This window comes from Falco rusticolus, chromosome 5 (genome assembly GCF_015220075.1).
Source record: "Falco rusticolus isolate bFalRus1 chromosome 5, bFalRus1.pri, whole genome shotgun sequence".
Lineage (NCBI taxonomy): Eukaryota > Metazoa > Chordata > Aves > Falconiformes > Falconidae > Falco > Falco rusticolus.
Window position 1 is genome coordinate 19,995,775 of NC_051191.1, and position 21,124 is coordinate 20,016,898.

A 21,124-nucleotide genomic window follows, 5' to 3' on the forward strand; every position below is an offset into this window, starting at 1 on the left:
CCTGGGGACCGTGGGTGTGTGCCACTGCAGCTTTGCTCTGAGTGACTGGTGGGGCCTTGCTAACCACAGCAAATGCTGAAGGATGCTGGAGCTCAGCCCAGGGTGGACAGCCTTGTTCTTCGCAAATCCACCATAGCTCGAACCTTCCTCTATCTGCTCTGTGTTATCTCCCGCCTCTGGAAGTAGATCTGGAAAGGGCATGATGTGGCAAGGTCTGCTTTGCTCAGAGGCTGCTGTTCTCCGTGGAGCTTTGCTCTGGGGATTGAGGATGGTCCCATCTGACTGCTCTCCAATTTAGTGTAAAAATATTTATTCCCAGGGAAAGGCTTCTTGCAGGAAACTGCTGCCTCCCTTTTGAGATGAGCTCAACTTTTGGAATCAGGAGATGAAGAAAGTGCAATCTTTTTGCTTTGAGCATTTGTAGAACATGGTGTAGCAGGTGATGGAAGAAGGCAAATGGCTCCTGCTCTGATTTTGCTCATGTCTTGCCTGGTCCTAGTGGATCTTAATGAGGAAAGACCGGTGTTTGCCTCTTTCTTTTTGAAGTAGTGCAACTTATTGGAAGTTTCTGTTCCTGAGAATGGAAACTGTCATTGGTAATCCAATCGGTTTGTTTATTGGCAAATCCAAACCAGAATTTGGTATTAGTGTGGTGTGCTGCCTTCGGTTCCCAGCTTTCAAACAGAAACACTCCCAATCCCTGCTTGGATTGCTTGCTTGACACTTCAGCATGTCATTAAGTCACTGTTGCTGCAAAGTCTGGTGCTTTCTCACGTTCCATCTTCATGTGGTAACGGGGTGCTGGCTTGCTAGGATGGAGTTTCAGCATGGCAGAGGAGAGCCAAGCCTGTAAGAGTGAGTGTGTGCTACCCCACAGTTCTGTGGCTGCTGGGAGCTCCCGTAAAATACATCTGCTGCTGTGTGGCTATCTAGTCAGTTTACTGCACATACCTCCTGTTAATTTGATTGCTGTTGTTAATCAGATAGCTTGGTGTCAGTGTCCCGAGATGGCTTGAGATAGCACTGAGTAATTTAGAGGGTTTAGAAGTTGTAATTGTTTGGTTATCTTCCCTAAGGCATGTCAGTGTGCTTGTGGCCTGGGGCAGCACACCACCTCTCTCTCTCTGAGTTCCTCCTGTTGCAAAGGGGCCTGACACCCATTCGTGGAGTGCAGTGCCTGGCCTGTGTGGTGGGGCAGGAGGGCTGGGAGCAGTCTCACCTCTTTGTGGCTGGTGGTAGGCTTCAGGGAAGAGCGGAAGAGCAGGATGGCTTTGGGGTGAGAATTCTCCCAGAGTATCTTCCTAGCTTCTGGCAATCTGCATCTCTCTTTTCCTGAGCCAAGTTTGTACCTACATCTGTCTTCAATTGCTCTTAGCTGGCTTTTCATCCATACATCCGTAAATTGTGTAAGAGAGTCCCCTGTGCAGATGCAGTCCTTCCCAAAGCTCCCCAGCCTCATCCAAGTACGGTCTTATCACAGAAGGATGGAGCCGTCATTTTTCAGGTAGGGTGTTGCATACTCAAAATGCACTGGATGAAAATAAAGTTGTTTGTCACTGCTCCCCCCCCCCGCCTCCCCCTCCTTCCAGCTGCTTTAGCAGTATCATTGATCAGAAACAAGTGCTGCCAAAGCACTGGTTGTCTCTCCAACCTCTCACGTGCCTTGAGGTGCTCACTGACTGAACTTGGGGTGTTGGCTGCTGGAGCATGCCATGGGGCCAGGAGCCTGTGATGGGAAGGACAGGCGCTGAAGCCAGGACTGTGAAAACTGGCTGTTGCCGTTGTTGATGTGATGAACGCACCATCCCATTTAAACAGCAGGAAGGTACCCAGCAGAGGACTGGAACTTGTGGACAGGCATATAGGCAGGCAGTTGTGCAAACACTGTGAATGGTGGCTGAGTCAGTGGCATCTTCCCTCCCACCAGTGATTTGTACGGGATCCCAGGGAGCTGAAATCCTGTATTCATTAAGTTCAGGGTGGCAATGTTAGGCAATGTTTTGTCTCTTAGGAGAGTGAAGACTTGTCTCTAAATCTTGTTCTTCAAGAGATGCTTTTTTAATATTATAATAAGGTTACTCACTCTCACTGCGTCAGTCTTTTTCTTGCATGGGACTGATAGCTCAAAGTCGTCCAGGTCAGCCTGTCTGCAGTTTCTTGTGTTTTTTATGGAAATGTTAAGTGCTAGCTGCTGTTCAACTGCAGTATGTTGGGTTTCTGTTTTCCCTTTCCTCAATGCCAGGTTGACAGAGTGATTGCAAAAGAGAAGACCTTTCAAATTCTGTGAAATGACCGTGTCCCTCTCTGAGCATGCAAATCACATGATTTGACTTGGAAATGAAATCATTTACCTTTGCAAGCTGAACTTAATCAGAATGATGATCCACACCTGGTGGTGTAGACAGGCCATATGGAACAGCTTTCCTGTGTCACACTGGAGTTCAACTTGCCACTGATAACAAAGACCCCATAAAACCATTTCTTATCTGGTGTGTGAGGGGGAAGGAGATACCCTCTGCTCTTGCCGAAGTCACTGTCCCCATGGCTCTAATCCAGCTTGCTATCTACCAAGACCTCCAGGACCTTTTCTTTTCTGCTGAACTGCTCCCCAGTCTGTGTTGTTACCAAAACTGCTTCTTTCCCAAAAACAGAATTTACATTTGTGCTTTTTTAATTTCCTGGAGGTCCTGCTGATCTATTCCTCCAGCCTGTCCAGGTCCCTCTGGGTGGCAGCCCTGCCTTGTGGATGTTGACCATTTCCCCCAGTTTGTTGTCACTTGTAGACTTGATGACCTCTGTGATGCTCCACCTGTCACTGGCCTTTGGATAAAGAATGACCCATTAACAACCACTCTCTGAGCCTAACCATCCTTTTTTTTCCCCCCATCTAACTGTCCACCCATACATACTGTAATGTCCTAATTTCTATACACATAAAGATGAGACATGGAAGGCTCCATCTGTCTTACTTCTTCTCAGAGGACACAAGGAACTGCTGGTTTTCCTGCCTCTGTATCAAAGAGGTTGGGCCGTCTGTGCCACTCCTGTGTCTCAGCAGTCTGCCTTGTGGTGTGGGGCTGGAGACTTGCTGCCACCACAGGAACCCTGCTTTTTTCCACATTGAGATTTCCCTGTAAACAGCAGGAGAATCCTAAACCGCTGCTGCTCAGTAGCTGTACCAAACGGTTTGTTTCTGCTTCATGTGCCTGTGCATCTGTGTCCCCATCAGTCCCAGATGTTTTGTGTAACTGGTGTGAGCTGGGGGTAAGACCCTGCCTTAGCTGGGTTGAGTCCTCTGGTTTCTAACCCCTTGGCTAGTCTCGTCAGTGCATCAGGTCTTGCTGTACTTTTCCTCCCTGGCTTTCAGATGTCTTAAGGACTCAAGTGTTTTCTTTCTCAGGAACCCAGTACTCTGATGGTATTAAACCAGGTGTTGTATGCTGGCAACCCTACACTTTGAACCTCTGAGTAATTTTTTCACCTTTTGTTTAATAAAAGTCGGTTTTCCAGTTGCCTTTACCCCCGGGTAAAAAGTAGAAACAGTCTTAAGTCCTTACGGTCAGGTCGTCACCTGCCTCGCACTGTATTTTTCAGCGGCCTGTTAGAGGTGCCAACAGTTTCCCTCTAAGAAGCATCCAAGTTTTATCTTGTTCACAGTGTTAACTTCCCAGTTTTCCTTCCCAAACCTCACATCTCTAACATGGAGCCTGAATTTTGTGTTCTCAATGTCAAGATGGATCCTTCTTGTCTGGAAAGTTTTGGAAGTTCCTTACGCTGCCCCATATGTTCCTGGAAGGTCTGTGGGTCAACCGCAATGGCCATGTGACAGACCTTGCTGTAACTGGCTATAGTGAAAGCTCCAGCCTTCATCAGAGGAGTGTGTTCAGTGCCCAAATGACTTCAGAATCACTTGTTGAATATTTTCACCCTTGATATTTCTAGGTGTCCACACTAGAGCTTGGACCTTGCCTTCCCTAGGTACTGTTTATTGTGGCATCTCAGAGCTGAAGTTGTGCTGGTGGAGCAGTCTGCAGCTGGTGCACGCAGGAAGGACTTCAGGACCCCTCTGCAGCAAGGGTGCAGCTGCCACAGTGTCATTGGTAGCACGCACGTATGTGCAGGGTGGGTGAGCTGTCGCAGTTTCTCAAGCGGCCTCATCCACATGCTGGCTTATTGCGTATCTGCGTTGCCCAAAGCCCGCTGAGGCACTGACTTCTTCCTCTGAGGTGGAAGAGGATCTGAAATGATGAGGGCCATGCTCTACCTTTTGTGTTCAGATTTGGAAGGAGAGGGGATATGGCAATGAGCTTGGGCTCCTGTGATAGTTCAAAGGGAGACAGATGGGGTACTGGGGTGTTTCTAGTTCACATCTGTGTTTACGGGGGTGTACAGTCACTGGTAAGCCATCTTTCTTTGTGCATGTGTTCTTCCAATCCTCCTTTCCCAGTGGTAATGGAAGACACTTTACTGCTCCTTTGACATGCCTTTTCTGGATGGAGACTTCTCACCTGTGTTTTCCACAAATCACATCACTTGGCCAAAGTCAAAGGTGGCTTTTCCTTTGTCTCCTCAGCAACGTTTCAGGTTGATAAGGGCTGACCCATGCAAGGCCCCAGTGCTCTTGGTGCCTATGTGCTGCTTATAGTACCAAAATCATAGCATGTAAGAAAAATTACCTGTAGACTGCATCTTGGTTGTATGGTTTAACCATCTGTCTCTGATTTCCACTCTGCTTTGGACTATTTACTTACCCAAGGTATACACTGGAAAATTATTAGAAATGTGTGAGTCTTTTGTAAATACAACTTTTACAGCCAATAAAAATGGCTGTGAGGACCTATCAAAATGTGAACTCAGCATTGTAAGTTTTAATTATCAAGAGGTAATAATTCAGTGTTATTTATTTAAATAAAAGCAACTCGGAATTTTCTTTCATATTGATCTAAAGGTTTGCTTATGTATGTGAGCAGGTGACTGGTGTTGAGCCAAAACTAAACATAGATTGCAATTTCTTTCCTGTTGAAATTGTATGCCAGTGGAGCTATGGGATCGTTTGTGTTAGCTCATCCCAAACACATCTGATGTAGGTTAGAAGTGCAGACAAGTTTTTCTTTAATGATCAGTAAATGTCAATTTAGTACAAGTTTCTTTGTCCTCATGATACTCATGGTTGAACATTTCCATTTATACACATACAGGGTTGTCGTTTGCAGAATATAAAAATAGTATGCAAGTAGTTGATTCAAGTTTCTTCTAATGTAATTGTTAAATTTCAATCAGAGCTGCTGCTTTTGTGTGAAAAAGTTGTGCTTGTGTGTCCTTTTGATTGCCACGTTTTTGTGATTTCTGGCCCCCCCACCCCCAAATTCTTCTAAACAGATTTTTGGGGTGTGTGGTATGGCTCTCTGTTTGTTTACTTATAACATGATTACCTAAAAAACCCAAACAAAACCAACAAAAACCAACCAACCGAAAAAAAAAACCCCAAAAAACAAACCCAAAGTTTCTTGTTGTAACTAGCACAGGCTTTGTTGATGCAGAGCTGCTCTGGCTGTGGTGCACTGGGTTCCCCTTCGCCTTCTCCTCTGTGGGCTGAGCAAACCCCACGCTCAGCCCCTCCCACGCTCCAGCCCCGACCATCTCGAGGTGCCCATGGGACTTGCCACAGTACTGCAATGTCCATCCTGTGCTGGCGAGCCCAGCCTGGCCCTGGTATCCCAGCTGGTCTCGCCAATGTGGAGCAGAGGATGGCAACCCCTGCCCTCACCCCACTGGCTGCCCTTGGGCCATCACTGCCTGGGAGGTGCTCAGCCTCCATTGTCTGAGGGTGCTGATGGCACCGGGTCTGAGAGGCCCTGGGATGCCCCAGGCCTTTTGGGAGAAGCCACAGGGCTGCTGCAGCTCATGGGCCAGGCTCAGTGCTTTTCCCGGCCAAGCCCCACCAGTCCCTCTTGGTCCATTTCTCCAGGCTGGGGAGTCCCGCAGACAAGCAGCCCTGCCCTTCTGCCTGCCAGCTGCTCCCAAGGCTGGTGGCAGGGATCTCCCTGCTACCATCCTGGCTGTCGATGAAGGTACCAAAAGGGACCATCTCCATACCTGAGGAATGGGCTCATAATCAGCTACCACCTGCACTCTGTATGGGCCACCACCCCACTTTTGAGTCTGGTGGTCGAGCCAGCTTTCCACCTACCTCATTGTCCACCTGCCCAAACCATCCCTGTCCTGTTTAGCAATAAAGATGCTGCAGGAGACCACACTGAACTCCTTCCCAGGATCAGGGCAGACAATCTTCCTGCATTCCCCTCATTCACAGCCAGTCACCCCATTGAGGAAGGCAGTAGAAAGCTAGGACTAAGGAACCAGAGGTGTCATTTTTGGGGTCTTTTCTTTCCCTTTCACCCAGGATCAGCTCTGAAAGTTTTATTCCTGGTGTTTGCTCACCCACTTGTGAGCGCCCACTGTGCTGAGTGCTGTGGTCTGCTTCTGCCCTTATAACTGTGTGCACTCTCAGAAAGCATCTTCTGACATCTGACATGAATCTTAAATTGAAATTTAAGCCCATTACTTTTCCATGGTTATTGAGAACAGATGATTTTTGTCCTTGCTGCAGCTGACTTCTTTCTGTTTTTACAGTCAGATCACCCCTTCCCCACCCAGTCTTCTGGGCTGAATGTCCCAGAGCATGCAGGCTTTCCTGCAGAGACCTTGAAAGCATCATCTGCATCTGATCGTTACTGCTGTTTTACTCTGGATTCTCCCTATATCTTTTATTTAACTCTGTTCCTAAAAGTAGCCGCCTCCAGCTGAAACCCAGCTGGTTCCGCACAGAGCAGAGGGGTTACATCACAGTTAGAGGTAAGGCTGCTAATTGTAAGTCCTGGTATGTTTTCCCTTTTCTGCCACAATGTGACTTTGTTGACTCAATTTCAGCTTGCAATCCTGCATTCTGTAGATCACCTCCAGCAGGATTGCTGCCTGCTGTCTCCCAGTGTGCGTTTGTGCCTGGACTTGCTGAGCCATTGGGGCTGGGGAGACCCAGGGGTGTCTCTCCTCCTGCTCAGATGGGCTGGCCCCATGGCTGCTGAGGGTGCTGGGGGCATTGCTCAGCCAGGTGTGGGAAGTCCCCATGCCTGGAGCACTCCAGCCTTGGAGCTTGTTCCCATACTCGGCCGTTCCTCTGCTGAAGAGCCTTTTCGTTATGCCCAGTTTGTCCCATTACACCTTGTGCCCATTGACTCTTGCTCCTTGTATGCCTCGGAGAAGAGGTTGGCTCCGTCTTCTGTAATCCCTGTACATAAACTCGATATTTTTGTCTCAATTGACCACATCTTCCCACTCCCGCCTATTTCCTGAGTTTTCAACAATTATTTCAATTCTAATCCTCTAATGACTTTGCGTCTTCTTTCAGTTTAGTCTCATCTAAGAATTTAATAAGCGTTTTCTGCACTCCATCATCCAGGTGGCTAATGGAAAAATTGAGTACTACTGAACCTGGGGTAGGGTCCTGTAAAATTCATTTAGCATACATTTTTAGTCTGACAGTTAGTCATGAATTAGTTTTCTAATCAGTTTTTCATAACTTGGCAGGAGTTTCAGCTAGATTTAATTTGTTGTTTCTGAGACTGTCACATAAGGCTGTCAGAATTTTGCAGAAGACAGCTATGTGGTATCTTCAGTTTCTTCGCTCTTCACAAAGCCTGGCCTGCTACCCTCTCCTAGAAGTAACTTGGATCCCTTAAATCTGGTTTGCTCTTTACAGCTTGCTGTTGTTTGGTCATCTCCGTTTACAAATGATCTGCTTTGGCCAGCTTTTTTCCAGACCATAAAATTAAGCTGCCTGGTCTAGAGTGCAATGTTCCTCTCCCAGTGCTGCATATTTAAAGCTGGTTGTAACTTCCCTTCTCTTCCAGGCATCTGAGAACCGTCACAGATGATCAGAGTTCAGCACTAATGCCTGAGATTGTTCCTAGCAGGTCTTTGGCAGCGTGGCTCAGCTCATGGTCTGCAGATCTCTGGCACTTTGTCAAAAAATAAAGGCGATTCATAAACCGTTTTCAGAACTGGGCACAAAGGCAGATACTGCCCCAAATGCTGTATGTGTCACTTTTACAAGGCGCAACTGATCTGCTGATTTGATGGTATTTACTGCATGATCACAGCCAATGGTGGAGTAAAAAGCTCAAGCCAAAAGACAGCAAACCCTCCGGCGTTTGTGGTGCTAAAGCTCTCCGGCTGTGCCAAAGCGCTCAACCAGCTCCCGGTGAGAGCGCGTTGTAATGTGTGTTCCTGTGGCTCCCTTGCTCTTTGCACACCTTGCTTGTTGTATCCCTGTTTTGCACCTTGACCTTCCTTCACCTCTACTGCATCTGCCATGTATATAATTGGGCCTTATAACACTTTGAATGGTCCTTCTTAAATCTTTAGAGTTTTACACTTTGATGTTATCTTAACATACCATTTGTATCAGCTTTTTGGTACAATACAAACAGGTTGTTAGATGTATTTTCTTCAAAGATTTGTATCTTGTTGGTTTAAAATAGGCATCATGGTCTGAACTCTGCAATTTGTAGTCATGTTGCCCAGGCAACAGAATATTCTCAAATGGAGTGATTTTGTTAAAGAATGTCTTCAGTTAACTGTGATTTTTCCTAATTTAAATTAAATTTTAGCTGACAGCGTCTGGATTTCTAATTTCTTAATGACATCATATCTTGTGATGTCATATAAATTAATAAATTTAATTCTTAAGTAGCTTATAAGGGTTCAGTGTTAAAGAATACTTGGAAGGAAGTGGTAAAGCTAGTTGATATTGTACAGTTTAGTTAGCTTAGCTGTAAGCTCTTGCTAGTTAGCTGCCTTTGTTCCTCAACATGTGTAAAGCACAGAAACAACAGCTGCTGTTTGCCATGTTTTAAGGATTTAGTCCTAACTAATGCCAAAAATTTTAGCTGATGTGAGAACGTCTATAGCATTATTTTTATTAATAAGCTCCATATTTTTCTTGTCATCGCTACAACAGTAACCTTGTCCTCCCCCATCTGTTCTCTCTTGTCAAACATTTGGATTGTAAGGGTTGCAGGTTTTTGTAACTGTGTGCAGAGCCTACTGATTTTGCGTTCAAGCTCTACTATAGTAGAAATAAAAATAATTTATGGAGGTGTGGAGTTCCTGTTGACGCTGGAGTGGTTATCCAACCTGTTATGTATTAAAATCACAGCACATTTTCCACAAACTTAATGCATTTGCTATCTGAGTGGGAAAACATTTTTCTTAATATTTAAAAGTATGTTTGTTAACTTTTAACATTACAGTGGATTGAAGTTTGGGACCTCAGAGAAATCTACTATCTGTGCTTAGGCTTTTTGTTGTGCTTAATGATTAGGTAATATAGTAACCCAGCTTCTTCTAACCTTTCTTATTCAGATTAATTAAAAACTTGCTCATAATCCAGATTTTAAAAGCGTAGTTTGCAACAAAAATAAACTATTCGTGACTGCAGTGCCCATTTGCTACTTTTAGAGTGACCACTGTTTCCACAGGTAAGATGGGCACTTCTGGGCTTGACTGTGGAGCTGAGCTGGGCTCAACACCTTTTGGGGTGCTCAGTGACTGTTCTCATCACCTTGCTTGCTTTCCCAGATACAGAAGAGGTGTTGCATCTGCAGTGCTCAGCTTTTCTGATGTGCCAAATACATAACAAGCATTGCTTGTTATGGGTGACATCTCTTTTTTTTTTTTTTTAAATTGTCATTTCTCTTTAAGTCTGTTGGGAACTGTAGGTAAAGTGACCTCCTCCTCTTCCTCCTGGAAATAAAAAGTCATCAACCCTCTGTAGTGCAAACTTGGTCTTGATTCAGGGCTGGAAATACCAATGTGGGGTGCAGGCAAACCCATCCTCCCCAGTCCCAGGGCTGCGACACATGGCTCTGTGGGCTCTGTGCTCCTCGCATACATGTGGTGGGGTCTGCCACCTCTCCTCTTAAGCTGTCTAATTACCCCTGCTGCTGGAAGTCATCTTTTACCTCAGTGTTGCTCTGCCTAATTTAATCAGCCTGTTGTTAGCTCTTGTGTGTGTTGTAGTAATTGGAAAGCCTTGCAGTTAGATTTCTTCCCCATACCTTAGCACCTATGCACAGTGATCATCTCGCCTCCACTGAGAAGTAGAATAGTTTGATCTCCTTTAACTTTCACATTTTAAAGGCTTTTACAGCTACTGGATCACTTTTGTGTCCATCGAGTGAATCTTCCTCTGTTCCTCTGTTTGTCTCAACCTTGGCTCTAGGAGTGACCTAGTACATTTGCACAGGTCCTACTGCCACATACAGAGTTCATCACCGAATTCCCACGTATTTCTAATTGATACTTTCAATCAGTCTTTATGGCTACAGTAGTTGTTCTGAGAGTTTATGCTGAAGTTTTTCCCTGCTTTGCATGCCAGCTTTCTGAGACTGTTTCACCTCCTGCAGCGGTGTGCTGTGCCCTTTCCACACCTTGGCTGCCCTTGGGCTCATGTTCTGCTGCAGCAGTACCCTGCTGTCCCACCAGACTTCGTGCACTTTCAGTTTTACCCTCAGCATCGATACCTTAGTCTAGGTGGTCATTGCTAGCACACGGTTGGTTTAGACCAAGAACCTGAGCAATACCATTGAGTAATGTCCTGCTTGATGCTATTTCTACATTAACAAATACGTTTTGAGCAAGATAAATGATACATGATAAATTATACACACACACACACATATCTTTCTATCTCTTCTGGATGCAATCTAGATATACTGTCATGGAGAAAGGTAAATGTGTTGTATATTTCTGGGCAGAAACATCTTGAATGGAGGTCAAGATACCACTTTTTCTACCGAGTTTGAGCAGGTAATCAGCCCTGGAAATGTTTTGTCAAACTCTATGTTCAGTCAAAGTAGATTTTTCTCAGTGCTCCTCTGTGCTGAGAAAATCAGAAATTTGTTCCTAGGGTTTAATGATATTTTTTTGCACAGTAAGCATATTTCTTCTTCCAGCAGTGGACTGGTAGGATAATTGATCACCAACTTTTTTTAATACTTTTAAGATTTGAGGTGAGCAAACCTACTTCTGTCAGTCTTTCCTCAGTGGCTGAGGTTTCCAAAGCCTTTTCCAACTGTTTTTTGTCCCCAAACTCGGCATATCAGTCCAGGTGGATCCTCATCATCTTGTTAATACCTCCTAAAATTAAATTTCTCTTTATGCAATGTCACCATTTTCTTGGCTTGTGTTCAGTTTGGGGTTACGGCTGTTATCACACATTTTCTGCTTTACAACGCCTACCTGTGGATATTCTTTACCTTGTATTGATGTATTTGATTTCTCCATTCCAGTTGTAACAGCTTGTACTAGATTGTACTGGATTTCATCTTTCTGATATCAGACATTGCTGCTTCTGTCAGCCAGACTCATAAACTTGTCAATCAAACTTTGTATTATGCTTTTGGTTTACTTTCCCCAAACTAGGGGAATCATCAGTAAAACAATAATAAAATCTAATCAGAGTCTATGGTGTCAAAACTGGCATAAGGTATGCAGGAGAAAATATTTCAGAAAAGCATTCTAAATGCTAAATATGCATCAGTGTTCTTAATGTACCATACGTGGCCTCTGTGAAGATTTTACAAAGCTAACTAGGTATTATTAGTATAGGTAATGCCTCTTAGGCTATATTACTTATAAAATATTGTGATACTTTTGAAAATATTTTGAATAGCAAGAAAGCTAATGAGATGAGAAGAAGGTGCAGTAAGGAATGAAAGCAATAAGAATATCAACCTAGATAGGGGAAAAAGAAGGAATTGTGAAGCAACGAGAGGGGAAAAGGTATGAATAACGATAACTGAAAATATGAAGACAAGTTCTGGCTTCTTGGTAGAAAAAGAACCAGGAAAGAAAGCAGAGGAAAAGAGGAAAGGAAAAAAAACCAGGAGTTCAGTTTTCATAAAGAAATTAGGGAAATGATAGAGCATGTTTTTTTCCTAGAAGTGCTTCCACTTTAATCTAGAGTATAGCCCTTTCTTGGGACTGATGCCAGGTGCCTCGGCCCATGGTTTCTGAGGTCAACGCTTTTCATAATTTGAAGTGTTTAAGAACACTGATAGTCCTCCTGTTGCCTGGAATTTCTCCAGTTTTCCAAGACCCAGTATCTTAATGTGTATGCGAAGTTCCTCCATTCCTTTTTTCAAGACTTTCTATAACTTACCAGGACTTAACTGTTTGAATATTAATTATATTTAGCAAATGCTGCCTGCCATCTTCCTTTGTTATAGCTGGGAGGTTTCTGCTCCGTGGGCCTCATCATCTGGGAAGGATGCATTCCTCCATTCCTACTAGGCACCTGCCTTCTTGCCTCTTTCCACATGGCTGTCCGCAGTTGCATCATCTGTGTCCATGATGGACCAAGGACAGACCTGTGCCTTTTCTTCTTTGTGATAGATTTAAAATGTTTTCTCCTGGTAGATTACTGGTTTATTTAGCTGCTTTTATCAATTACAATATAGTTGAACTCTGGGCTTCCTGTTGCTGGACTAAAAGACTGCAGACCATGAGAAGATTATCTGGCTATGAATGATTTTCTGTCATCGTGTAACAGGCTGGAGGTTGTTTTTTGCAAGAGGCTGAGCGTGGGCACGCTCACAGAGTGAGTGCCTGTGCTGAATGAGAAGTGTCCCAGCCTTACCACCCTGCGCAGGGATGCATGTCCCCCTCTCCTGCCTTTGCAGGCATCCAGAGGTATGTGCCTGTGCGGTACTCCAGGCACAGGGCAGCCTGTTTACTAAAGAGCAGCTTTCATTTGCCTGATGAATTTCTGTTTGTTTTTTTTTTTCTTTTATTTACCTACTCTCTCAAGGCTTCTTATCCTAATTTTATTTGATTTGTTTTCTCTCTCTTTTCACTTGAAGTTTGTCTCGTAAAAATTGATCAGGTTTCTGGCCTCCTGGTTCCCTCCCACTCCTCCTCCAGTTTTCAGTGTGAGACTGATCTAATTCTGAGTCAGATGCCATCTCAGCTTCGATTATCCAGATGATGTTGCTGACTTGAAATCTTCCCTGACCTGCAGCAGTTTCACTCCAGTTACAGATGTTACACAAAAGTCTCTGCTTTGTACAGGAAGCACTCCATCTCCCCATCTTTCAGGCTGAGTCTGGTAGCTCTCGGAAGGTCTGTCGGACCCATCTCTAATTCTGGTGGTGAGAACCATGCTGGATACATATCTACATACTGTCCAGTCCCTTGAGAGCGTCTTTCAGTGCTGGCTGGACCAGAGACCAAAACTGACCCACTCTTCCCAAGAGGACTGGCCTGTCCTCTTTACCCTGTTCTGCCTGCCCTAGGTAGCACCATTTCTCATGACTCCATCTGAACAAGGCAGAGAAGAAATATCCTGAGATGTCTCCCCTCTCTCCTGTGTCTGAGGTACTCTTTTTTTCCCAGGTGCTGACCACACATGGACCTTGCATTCAGCTTTCTGTGACAAGTAACTTTGATCTGATTTTTTTAAGGCATGCTTTGTGGCCCTGGGAGGTTTCTGGGCAGATGCTATCCTGGCTCTGGCCAAATCTGTCATTCTTCCCTTGCAGAATCTTTTCCTGAACTTTCAGGAGATGCTACCAACCCACCTTTGGTCTCTGCAGGAAGCTGAAGCTCATTTCCAGAGCCTTTCACAGCACAACAAATTAATGGAAATTGTGACCTCCAGGACATCACACTTGTCAGCCTGCGTGGCTGCCCAGCACATTGCTGCCATGGCCTGCAACAGTCATAGTAGGGTGTGCAGGGGGTGACACCTCTGTGCCAAGGCTGCTGGTGGTACTTGTACCAGTATTTCTTGGATAATTCAGCACTCTTCTCCTTATAGCCTGTACTGATGGTTATCAGCCCAGCTGGAAAAGTCAGTGAGACTCACTCCTCGGAGTGTGGAGGTCACATCTCCTCCTCCAGCTCAAAGGCTTCCTGAACATAATGGCTCTGAGGTGCCCTAAGGTTTGTTCCTGCTTCCCAGAAGCACTCAGAGTTCAGAAAGTGCCTGTTCCCTTTGATGGAGGAGATCACAACATCATCTGCCTCTCTTTAGGATAGTTTTGTGATGCATCTCATTAGGAGAATCTTCATGTTATTCCAGTAGCTCCATGTGCGTCTTCTGAAAATACTGAGAAATTTCTCTGTCCCTCTTTAGCCTAGAGCCGAATGGTTGCACCTTTGGACATTTTTTGTTTCTCGTATATGTTTACAGTTACCCATTGCCTGATGCAGACCATTTCCAGATACTCCTTGTAGGCTTAGTGCCAGAATGTTAGCCTAGCTGCCTGGCTGAAGTGCCTCTTCTAAATCAAGGGCTTGCTGCGTAGGAAAAAATAAATCATCATTTGCTGTATAGCCCATCAACTGCAAGTTGGGTGTTTCCAGGAAGTATTGGGTCCACTGCGTACAGATGGCATGCGTGGTTTGCAGGCATAGAGGGCATCTGAGATGCATTTGTCCCAGATCAGCTGTGTAGCTCGTGCACAGGAGGTCTGTCTGCTGCTTCCAGTAAGTGTTGGGTCTACATCGTAGTCAGAGAGTGACTGACCCCACTGACGCTCCCTGAAAGCATCAGACTAGCTGCATCTGTGCAATGTAATGGCAGCACACGTTGCCGTGAATGTATCTAGAGTTTCTGCTCATATGGCAGCCCAGATGGAGCTGCCATATGTGAACAGTAGGATTGACCTAGTAGGACTGCCAGATTTCTGGAAATCTAGAACAAATATAGAACATGTTTGGAGTCTGCCTGGCCAAGTAAAGGTAGGCAACTTTGATAAAAGTCCAGACTTAGAGCAGTGCTACCTGATTAAATAAAGTGTGATGATCAAAAAGAATCATTTTGCTCTCCATTATCTGGGGTAATGGAGAGGTAGGAAATAATCAACAATGGAAAGCCTCAATAATTTGAGAAGTCTTGTGTAAAGTGATACAGGAATAATTGACAATAATCTGGCATATTGACAGATGCTTCTGAGGAGAGCTGAGTAGCTTGAATGTGTTGTGACACTAAACTGGCTGCCTGCACCCTACCTAATAAGACCTTTTACACTCCTCTTCCACAGAAGGTCTGCTCCATTCTTGCCCAGCAGCACTGCTGGCGATTGCTTCCTTCTCGTCCCATCATCTCCTGGAGCCACTGCTGCATCGCACCTGCCTTCCTCATGGCTCTGCTCCTGCCTTTGCATCTCATTGCCCTCTCTGCTCCGGATGCTTTTTGCACGTGTAGGATAATAACAGTGAAGGTCTGCACTTCTCTAATTGTTGCAGTCTGCAACTGAGAAATACTTCTGAGAACATGATGTGCTTTGGTATGGAGCAAACAACAAGGAGGCGGGTTTGATTTGGGAAGTGTCTTTCACTTCTCAGGCTAGAGGTTCCAGTGGTGGAGGTGTGTACTTTTTCAGGTATGAAAATATGTGAACATACCCCCATTTTCAGAGCCACTTTGGCATCTATTCAGGTGCTTTACCGTGGATATTTTAGGGACCAAAGAGCAGCTAATGGTAGAAATAGCAGTGTCCGGACTTGTGAGGACAAGTTCAAGGTGATTGTACCCATTGTCATACTGTTGTTGTGCCAGGAAAATGACTCCGTATTTTTTTTAACCTTCAGGATAGATATTCTTCACCTTTCCTGTGTAAAATACCACATCGCAGGTTGGCCAAGACTCTTATCCCTGGAGATATTCCTACCTGAGCCCTCCCTCCATGGGAAGACTGAGATCCTGGCCATGGCAGCAGGATCATCAAAATAGATTTCATATCTCTTTGTGCTGTAGTTCTTCCTTCTTCAGAAAAACTGCAGGAGTGGGATCTGGAGTTCCCGTCATGTCCCACAGGACAGTCTGAGTGGGACTGCTGGCTGGGACTCACGCAGTGCCTGTGCAGTGCCAGCAGCTGCCTGGTTTGTTAACTCTGCCAAAGAGGGCTGCCTGCCTGGGGCTGGTGGGGGGAAGCTGTGGTATCTCCTGGAGGTGGTTTCCCTGCCCTGGGCATCTGCAGATCCACATCTGCAGCATGTGGAGGACATGGGCTGACAACAGCAGGCATAGAGAGGCCATGGGCCTTGGTCTGCAGGGCTTCTTTCCAGTTTGCTAGGGAGCCTGGAGGTGCTGCCTCTCTGCTCCTGCTCTTAGTGGATCAGTTCTTCATGTAATGTAAGCTTGTCCGAGCACCCTACCGCTTTGGGATACCTTTTGGAGCTGAAAGACACAATGTCTTCCCATAGTAAAATACATCCTTCCAAGATCCATCTTCGCTCTCCATCATTTGTCTCAAATCAGTGCAAAGAGACAACAGATCCTTTAATATGAATATACAGTGACAATTCAGAACAAGAAAAAATAAGTATTATTATTAAAGTAGGCCTAGGATGAAACCCCAGTTAAATGCCATGGTTTAAAGTTGTTTAACCAGTCTCTGTGCATCTTCTATTTATGTTTGGTGGCACATGAGTGATTGCATACCTCTGTGAGAAACCTGTGCTAGGTGGAGCAAGGAGGCAGCACCCTGGTCAGCTGTGCCAATGACCTTGACAACGTGGAAATGAGTTCCTTTGGTTTCTCTTCTGTAAAGACTGGACACCCCTGGTGTGGTCTGAGAGCTGGGTTAGTGGTTAGCTGATATGATGCTGCTTTCACTGCTGCGCAGCAGCAGTTTGCAGGTGGCCCCTCTGTACTATTGCGCCTTGGCACAATGTTGCTGCGTTCATGGTGAATCCTCATCGGTTGTTGCCCAAGCTTGGTGCCAGCCTGTGTCACCACGAGGGTCACCCTTTCATGGTTTCATGCAGTGTAGTGGACTTTTTTTTAAGGGATGTTGGCACAGTACTGTTACCCACAGAACCTGGGTTAAATCTCAGAGCTGTGACTCTTACCAGGAATATTTAAACGATCTTGCTGGTTTCTGCTGTTAACTTTTAAGACCTTATATGTACAATGACATTACGTGCTGCACAGCCTGTTCAGATGTCCCGCCTTCTTTTAGAAACCACTGAGTTTGCCTAAAAAGATAAAAATAGGCAAATTGCTGCTAAAGAGCGTTGTCACTTTGATCTCATGCTATGGAATGACTCAAGGTGTTACAGCATTTCAGAAAATAACCCTGTGCCAGAGCCATAATATGATTGTATGTCTTGTGCAGCTGGAATGCAGGTTTCCGTTGTTCAGCCTGTGGCTTGCAGAAGGACGGAATCTGCATTCATAGCATCAGGGCAAGACACGATGAGAAATGCCCTTTGCACAACATCTGCTGTCTCTGTGACAGCACCAGGATAAGTAACTTGGCTGTGATGTTAAGATGGCATTCCTATGTGGAACATCTGGCTTATTGCTTGAAATAAGGCTTCTGTGAGGAAGTCAGATTATTTTTTCTGATAGTCACCAATTCCTTCTGCTTTGGTGTACAAGCACTGAAATTGCTAGCTGTGAAATATATATATATAAAAGATAAACTGTTTTCTGGAGTTTCCATCCTTGAGACTTCCTTTTCTTGTTTACTTGTCCCCAGAAATCTGTTGCTTTTAACTTAGAGGCGTGCACTGATATGGCCTATCATGCGGTCTCTTGAATAGTTTCATCAGCAGAACTGCACGCAGCAACGTGGTGCTGAGGCAGGAGCGAGCAGGAGGGCACAGGAATGCTGATGGTGGTTTCATAGCTGGGGAAGCCGGTGTGCTGGGAAGCACCAGCTGAGGCAACAGTGCAATGCATGAAAGCCTGTCATCTCCTTTGCTTTTACAAGTTGGATTGAGAAACATACCCAGCAGGGCTCTTCTCCCATCCTAGGGATTTATGTGAGATTATATTCTTAACAGATTTATCCAGTGTGTTTCTTCTCGCCTTTGCTGGAAGTCGTAACATTTCCAAGGCAGGGAGAGAGGGAGCTTCTGTTGCCTGCAGCGCTGGCTGTCCTGGCACTGGGACCTCCCGTGCATGGTGGGCGCAGCAGTGGGAGACCCCCACCTCCAGCAGCCAGGCCAGGAGGGACACCCGGCGTGCGTATAATAGCAGGACCTGCTCCTGGTGCAGTCCGTGCATTCGCCATACATTTTAGGAATTATTCCTGAGATATGCATCTAATAAGACTCATAATTTGTACTTTGAATTTGGATTTTTCACAGAGACGGTGGACCGTACATTAATTGTTTGTTTGAGGAACTTTGAAGTTCAAATTCTTTTTTTCTAAATTCTCCTTTCCAGTCTTTTTATTTTTCAGTTTGGTTATTTTTGCTTTTAAATGCCTCCAAATTCAGGTCATTTGCTCTTCTATACAAAAGCTTTCTTTGCCTGCTCAAAGACTGTGACCTTTAGGAGAGCAGACCTTATAAACGTATATATAAGGAGAGACAGAGAAAGATCGCCATTTGAAGTGAGCTTGGGGAAAAACAGAGATTCTTGTTCGATTTTTCTGTGCTACTGTGGCCTAATTTCCTGAATGCAGAAAGAAGGTTTCCTTTCTTCTAGCCATCACTGATTGCTTCCAGCTCCGGCTGAGGAGGTGGAGCACAAATTCTGGGCTTCAGTAAATGAAAAAAAATCACATAAACATTGTTGAGCTGAGGATAGTAAGACTATTTCTGCTGATAAAGGCTCATAGTAGAGAGCTGTGCATGCTGTACTGAGTCACCAAGTTAAATATATCTCTTCGTCACAAGTTAGTGGTAAAATGCAAATGAACCTCATATTTCTAAAAGCTGTTCTTGTAGGAGGGCAGGGAAACGTTTAACAGCTGGAGCTGCTAGTGTTGCTCTTGACTTTGTCAGTGGCTGGGAGGGTTTGGTTCCTGCTGCCTGCCTGATCAAATATTTGTCTTGAATATCAACCCTAACTTATAAAGAAAAGGGATGTGTGATGGTCCCAGCATGGACAGGCAAAACCTGCAGCTCTGCCTCAGCCGATCTTACATATGTTTTCGTGTTCTGAGCAGCAGTACTTTGTTTTCATGCAGAATCAACTTGATCGAGTTGCTTCTCATTTGCAAATCAGCTGCAGGTGCTGCTGAGTGAGGGCACCATCCTGAGAAGCTCAGCAGTGACTGGGGGGACTGGGTGTGCTGGGAGGGGTGGGAAGGGCAGAGGTGGCTGCAGTTCACGGGGGGCTTCAAACATGGGTCTCAAGCAGTTCAGTCCAGAACAGTTCTTCCAGTTTATTTTCCTGAGTACTGGTGATGGATATCCTGTACTACTACCTATCTCAGTGTGGTTCTTTCACATGTTAAAAGAATAGTCTTTCACCTTGTTCTGAAAACAGTGGATTGTTCTGCTTTACTAGCTGTGACATGGTTTTTCTTCCCCAAATATGTAAGAAATCAACAGAGTTCAAGAGATGTCGCTGGTCTACTGGTTGAAGTCTTGCTCCAGGAGAGCAGGACTTCAGTCTCTCTCCTCTTACTCATTTACTAACCTACCTTTGTGTAGTCTGCTGGTGTTCTGCAGTTCCCCAGGACATAGGCATCTGTGGAAGCAGTTCCTGGAGTAAGACCAGACCAGTTTTGGCTGTTTTGCTGGCAGACCCATGTTCAGCTTCTCAGCTTTCTTTGTTCCTTTGAGTTCTTCAAAGCTTTTCCTGTGGAGAGAAACTACAGGATGGGTGGTGGGCAAAGCAATGTTTAATGTTGGTCTAAAGTGCCGTGGCGTGGCTTTACTGGGGCAAGCTGCTGCTGCAGCTTTCTGAGTGGAAGTGGTTCCTTGGCCAGTGCAGCCTGGAGCGAGCACGAGTTAATCCTGCAGACCGTTCAGGTGAGATGTGCAGGGAGCTCAGTTGTTGGTAAGTTGCCTTTTGTCATCTAACTAGGATTCACTGAAAAGCTTCAGGCTGGAGAACATCTTATCAGTATCTGCAAGACCTAAGATTAATTCCTAGCAGCTGTTAGGTGTATCGCCACCAGGCTCTTGAGGAGAGGGGAACAGTGACCTGCGAGTTATTTGCCACTCTCTTGTTGCACAAGCCATCGACATACGCTCTCCCTGCGGTGCTGAGAGCGTGTTTTCACCTCGGGGTTACTGACTGGGTGAGCTGAGGCAGAACAATCGTTGGCTTTGCATCCCCCACAGAAAGCAGCTGTTATTAGTCCATATGGCGTGATCCGTGCAAGTGAACACAGGGTCGGTGCTGTTCGGAGCTGCTCAACTGTCTTCCCTCCCTCTCTTTTCAGGTGGCCATCATTGCAGGAAATTTTGAATTGGCTGAAATCATCAAAACCCACAAAGAGTCCGATGTTGGTGAGTTTGATCTTTCTTCTTCCCCCTTTTCTCCCTTTTTAATCATGCTGTAGAGTGCAGGGCTAGGTTAGTGTGGGTGTGTTAATGATGGTTTCCTGGTGCTGCCTGCAGTGGCCGGTGGAAGCTGCAGATTGCAGGCGGATTTGGGTCTTGGGAGTGGAAGGACAGATCTGCTTTCCTCCTGGGGCCATCACTATCCAGTCTCTTTATTCAGTCCAATGTTTGCTTATGACTGCTGAGAATGCCAAACGAAAGAATTAGCCAAACTGTCAGTCTGCAGTAGCTCTGAAAAGCTCTTCTGTAAAAGCCCTTACCTTTTTCTTTGCATCCTTGAGGCCATTTCATACTAGAGATCCTCTCCTGCCAAGGCTGTTAGCTGGACTTGGTGCAAAGAGGAGACATCCTCTGTCTTAGCAGTGATGATGGTTATGGAGCTGCCCCACACTGAAGCTCATATAAGTAAAAGAAGCAAAGTAGCAGCCATTCTTGTTGTACTTGCTTCTTTATGGAGGACTATTTTTGGGTTTTCTGGTCAGCCTTTCTCCTGCAGCATCTCTTCTGTCCTCCTACGGTGTAGATATTATCATGTGATAGATGCCTTGCAAAACAGTTTTAGGTCAGGTATGAAATCAACACTTATTGAGTTCTCTTGAATTATTCTGAGAAGTTTATTGGTCCAGAACTCTCTAAAGCAATGGAGGAACCAGTGCAAAGGGTTAATTATCAGCATGTGTGCATCCACAGAAGGTACAGAGTCATTGGGTCAGCAGCTGAAAAAAAGACTTGAGGAGTTTGAAACAACCAGGAAGTATTGAGCTTGATTCTTGGAAGTGGCTGTGAATCTAGAAACCTGGGCCCT

The 21,124-nt window shown here is 45.3% G+C and overlaps 1 protein-coding gene across 1 annotated transcript in view; it reads left to right on the top strand.

Annotated features, from left to right (window-relative positions):
• SHANK3 (SH3 and multiple ankyrin repeat domains 3) overlaps positions 1 to 21,124 on the top strand; it is a 370,723-nt gene that overhangs the window by 97,914 nt on the left and 251,685 nt on the right. The window contains exon 11 of the mRNA XM_037388277.1: positions 20,199 to 20,265. Coding sequence (XP_037244174.1) covers positions 20,199 to 20,265 — 67 coding nt within the window. The remainder of the gene's footprint in view (positions 1 to 20,198; positions 20,266 to 21,124) is intronic.